Source organism: Bidens hawaiensis, unplaced genomic scaffold (genome assembly GCF_021521415.1).
Source record: "Bidens hawaiensis isolate Kalapana, Puna unplaced genomic scaffold, B.hawaiensis_p1.1 tig00004525_1, whole genome shotgun sequence".
In the NCBI taxonomy this organism is placed as follows: Eukaryota; Viridiplantae; Streptophyta; class Magnoliopsida; order Asterales; family Asteraceae; genus Bidens; species Bidens hawaiensis.
In genome coordinates, this window is record NW_027491273.1 from 905,521 (window position 1) to 911,034 (window position 5,514).

Consider the following 5,514-nt stretch of genomic DNA (forward strand, 5'->3'; position numbering starts at 1 on the left):
TACTGCTGCAACCTGCCAAGCTATGTGGCTAAGAAAAATTTTGGAGGATCTAAAAATGAAGCAAGTAAGTGCCACCACCATATTCTGTGACAATCAATCTGCCATATGTTTATCAAAGAATCCAAGTATATCGAAGCACATTGAATTGAAGTATCACTTTATACGAGAAATGGTGACACAAGAATATGTGACACTCGAGTTTTGCAACACTAGAGAACAGGTTGCTGATCTGTTAACCAAAGCTTTATCACATGAGAAGTTTATGCATTTCAGGCAGCTAATGGGAATGAAGAAGTTTTAATTACGGGGAGGTGATAAAAAATAATTCAAGCTTCTGGATAAGGTTATGGGCTGAAGGTTTAGTTGGATTGCATGTGCAAGTTTTAGTTTGAAGTTTGAATAAATCACCGTTGCTAACAAGTCTTTGTGAGCCGGTTCTTTTGCAAGTTAATAGCTAGTTTGTTTTGACTTAGTTGTTTTGTTTACGATACTATTTTGCCTATAAAGGCCTTTATCTATTTCATTGTAATTTGCAATTCATTCAATAGAAATTATCAATCCTTCAGCCTCTCTTTTGTTCTAATTGCTGCAAATATCTAATTCTAATCCAAGCTTAAAACCATCATTAAGTTAGTATGCGGAATTCCACTGTGTACTAATTTTGAGGATAGTGTTAAAAGAGCCACAAATGTAAGCTTAACTTGAAGCCTTGAATCATACGTAGCAAATCAAGGAAATCAATCACTGACATGGAAAACCAATTAGATTGAAATTATCCTTATTTAGTTTTATCAATTTGTATAAATTAAGATCTTCATCTTTCTATTCTCTTTACTAGTATATATTCTCAACAGGCACAACGCCCACTGATCATGCGGTATTAACAAAGTTTTCATTCGAATATTCCTTAATTTTGTATCCCTCACCTCTGAAGACTGGAAGTGGGGTTGACGGTACGTTAATTTTATGTATTGTTTGCCATTAGACATGATGATTTGCCAAACCAACACACAGTTCATACTTGCAAAACCGAAAACCTCTAATACCTCAATGTTTGATCAGGTGTGCACATTTGGTAAATATCAGAACAAGATGCTTTTAGTCATCACACGCTAAGGATTTAAAGAGCCGATTACAAAACAAAAGAAAGAGGCATAAGTGTAATGAAAATAGTTACAAACTTTTACTAATTCCTGGAAACTTTACTCAACAACTTTATTCAACAACTTCATTGTTTGAATTACTCGCTAAGATAGTAAGATATTATTATACGAGTTTATTGACAATGCAATGAATTGTTGTAGGATCACACAGTTCATGTATGTTCAGGTTACTAGGATGACCCGGCATCTTATTTTATTAACGAAGTTCAACTCCAATCTAAGTGTAAGATACATAAAGAAGAGTGACAATTATATCCCTCAGACAGGAATAAACAATAATGATAACACATGAGATTTAGTCATGTTTGGACAACCATGCCCACCTCCTTTAACATACATGAACTGTGTGATCCTACAACCATCCATTGCATTGTCAATAAACTTGTGTAAGAGTTGAGATCTAGCACTCTCTAGTTCCTTGTTAAGTTTTTTCCATGTTTTCATGATTAACTTGTTGATATACCTTCTAGCTTCGTCTTCAGTAGCACCACTCTCATTCATGTAACACTGGATCGACTTTGGGTTATCCCCTCTTTCCATTTCATCCTTAAACAAACAAGAGAATAGCGAGTTGAAACTATTAATTTTACATTGTAAATTCCAAACATTAAATGTGTGTGTGGGTGCAAACCGAAATATAATCACAAAGTTATATATTAGTTTATAAAAATTCATACTGAGGTTGTCCCTAAGTCATCAGCAAGTCGGCAGATGAGCGATGCATGACGAAGTATATTCTGAGATTCTTCAAACCACTGCAGGATCTCTTGAGTTGAACTAAATGATGTTGAAAACCTAATATGAGTGAATACTAAAGGAGCTCCTACTGAAACCCAAGCATTGTCCAAGTACTCTTGGAGTGTTGGCATATGTCCACTATGGTACCACCTTGCTTCTACAATGTATGACTTGCACAAATCCTTCCACTGCGATATTACCATCCATAAGTACCCATAAAATATTGATAAAATAAAAAGAGATGTATTAATAATTAGTTACTGTTTTCTTTAGGTACGGAAGGACGAGGATTCCTGAGTTTATCAGTGTGTCATATGAGATCCCATTTATTGTGTTGTAAAGTCCGAGGAAACATATCTTCATATAATCTGGCAACTCTTGGATCGCATTGGCATCCCATCTAAAAATTAGAAACCTTTTAGTTCTGATAAATTTGTGCAAGGATAGTAACAGCAGTGTAGTGGTGCTGTTTTTAGCCCCTAAAATGATAACATAGAAGTTCTTGACAATTCTTATTGTGACACATTTTTGGGCCTTGGTATTACCATCTCATTCCAGGCCGAGAACTACCAAAACCGACTTGTGGTGAGCTCTACATGTACTATAGGTATATATTACATATGAGAGAGAACGAGCGTACGCCCTACACATGCATTTTATTTTCTTATACAACGAGAAAGAGATGACTGACTAAAATATATTACATATGAGTGAGAACGAGGGGTACACCCCACACATGCATTTTATTTACCTATATTAATAAAAAAAATAATAAGGATGACGTGACAGCTCAAATTCTAATATCTTTCTTAGCTAAATTTTTCTGCTCAAATTCCTAATATCTATTTATAGACATTCAAAGAACTTTCTATATTATAAATAAAGGTTATATATTCTAAAATTGGAAAATTCCTTATAAAACAAATAACGTTTAATGCAATTTACATGTGAAAATATAAACCTAACAATGGAATTGAAATATTTAACCAATTTTAATTTTAATTTGCAATATATAATAATGTCATGCATAATAATATAAAATATGTACCAATAATAACAATAATATTATACAATTTCTTAGATTACATGTGCATTTAAAAATTAAATCATTTTCCTTAATATCTTAACTTTTTTAAATATCTATATTTTGTAACATAACAACAAAAACATGTATACAAATATATTATCTAATTTAAAAATTATTTTCATATGTAAAATCCGGATTTGCATACAAAAAAGAATTTTAGGGATTTGTGACATTAATAGTTGATCAATCCAATATTTATTCAATATAACAAAATTTGAATTGTTTATAAAATTTGTATTTAGTTTTTTTATTTGTTTTAAATAATTTATTGTATTAATTTGTATATTGATAAATTCCATGTAATACATGGGTTCTAAAGCTAGTTTTCTTATACATAAAGAAAGAGATGACCGATTAAAATATATTACATATGAGAGAGAAAGAGGATATGCCCCACACATGCATTTTATTTTTTTTATGTAAAGAAAAAGCGATGATTGATTAAAATATATTACATATGAGAGATAACGAGGGGTACGCCCCACACATGCATTTTATTTTTTTTATACAAAGAAAAAGAGATGACTGATTAAAGAAAAGATGGTGACGATATGGAAATTTTTTTATTTTTTATTGTGAATGGTCTAAGAATATATATTAGCATGCATTAATACCTGCTAATAACATCCGTAAATTGTTCAAGTTCATCTAAAGTACCATACACATCATAGATATCATCAATAGTAGTAACCATGGCTGCGATCTTCGCAATATTTCTCCTTCCAAAACTAAACTGCGGTAGGTAATTAAAACCTGCACTCCACAGAAAACACTCAACCATTCTGTCACGAGCAAAGGTTAACTTCGTATCCCAACATATATTTCTCCACCACCTATCAGCAATTTCATATTTAGAATATACCAACGAATTGAAGAATTAATAGGCGTTGGTGCAGGAGTTGATGTGTTGCGCCACATATATAATGCAAGAGAAGGATCACAATGGCCTAGGAGATGAAGAGTTTACGCATAGAAGATAGTTAACGCTATTTTCGTAATTCAAAAAAGTCAAGGCTATTTTCATAAATTTTTTTTATTGGGCTATTTTGGTGATTCTCATCACCAACGTATGTAACAAGCAGCAGGCAGAAATGATACCTTAATGCATGTTTTAGATCTTCAATATAACTAGCCTGAACCATATTAAAATCTAATTTTGCAAGCTCGATCAAGATCGGATTCATGTCAGTTTTATTCTCATATGCATGGATAAACCACTTTGTCTCTACCCTTGGCACTCTCCAGTGTAATGGAATCTCCAACGCATGACTTACAAATGATGATATACTCTCATCAATCTTGTCTTGATTTTCTTTTAGATATTTTGTTGTGAAATCTCTAGCATCGTCTAATATGCTTTCATCCTCGAACGAATGATAAGAAGCCTCATACAAATTCAACATTGTCATCATATCTTTGATTAAGTGTGCCTTCAGATCTTGTGTCTCGTCCCTAAAATTTTGAAATATATCTAAACACAAAACAAATTAAGTCAAATAAATAGTGTCGTTTTATGATCAATCAAACTTCACGCATGGAATACAAATTCATTATAGTTTTGTACCTTGAGGAATCGGATGACCACGTTGTCTCAGTAGACGAAATCCAAGTGCTTTAAGGTTCAAGTCCATTTTATGCCACTTGACACGAGTTTTATAACAGTTGCAGTAAATCATCTTTAAGAGATTGCTTATTTCATCCTCAAAATGATATGATATTCCGAGCCTATGCAAATCATCAACCAACTCCAGGGTACTCAATGGACTTCCAACTTTGTGTATCATCATCTTCACCGCATCTTTCAACGTATCCGCTCTTGCCTTGTATGCTTCTCCCTATATGGTTAAATATTAGCACAACTATCATATATATATATATATACTACCACAAATTAAATTCAATACAATTGTAATAAGTAAATTAAAATACTATTGCAATCATACTGTGTATTCACTAGAAAGTGATTCAATATCATCAAATGACCATATCGATGGTGCATAGTTTGCCGATCGTCTAGGGAAAGGTTCAACCGCATTGACAGCCTTTGCAGTAACAGCCTTTGGTGTGGACTGCGATGAATATATTTGGGCCATCTTCAAAGAGATGCAAAAAAGTAACAGGTTGGTATAAGGTTAATTTGGGCAAACTATTGTTATCATGGAAAGGTATATATAGTAGATACAGGAAGACATGTTGAGAAAGAAAACATAAAAATATTAATCTGTTATATATCATTTTCTAATATGTTATATATAATTTTCGATGAAATGAGTAATGGAATAAGAAGTGATTCGTATAACTAGAAAAATGTTGTATGCGATTTAAACAATTGATATTCAATAATTTTATCATTATCGGTGTTACAAAAGTTCGCTATTTATATTCAGATGATTAAAAATAACTTTGATATATATGCTAACTTCAAGTCCCGATCGATAAACAAACAAGAACTAAACGAATAACTCTCTTTTATATCAGAAAATAAAACTCAAAAAAATGATTATAATTTTCAAACCTTAACTCGGT

The 5,514-nt window shown here is 32.2% G+C and overlaps 1 protein-coding gene across 1 annotated transcript; it reads right to left on the reverse strand.

Moving 5' to 3' along the window:
- Positions 1 to 1,421: 1,421 nt before the first annotated feature.
- On the reverse strand, positions 1,422 to 4,775 carry LOC143626800 (R-linalool synthase QH1, chloroplastic-like). Its single transcript, XM_077096767.1, has 6 exons — positions 4,553 to 4,775; positions 4,087 to 4,459; positions 3,603 to 3,821; positions 2,163 to 2,301; positions 1,841 to 2,089; positions 1,422 to 1,709 (listed from the first exon to the last, which is right to left on the reverse strand). The coding sequence occupies exons 1-6, from the start codon at positions 4,773 to 4,775 to the stop codon at positions 1,422 to 1,424; spliced, it is 1,491 nt and encodes a 496-aa protein (XP_076952882.1).
- Between the last annotated feature and the right edge of the window lie 739 nt (positions 4,776 to 5,514).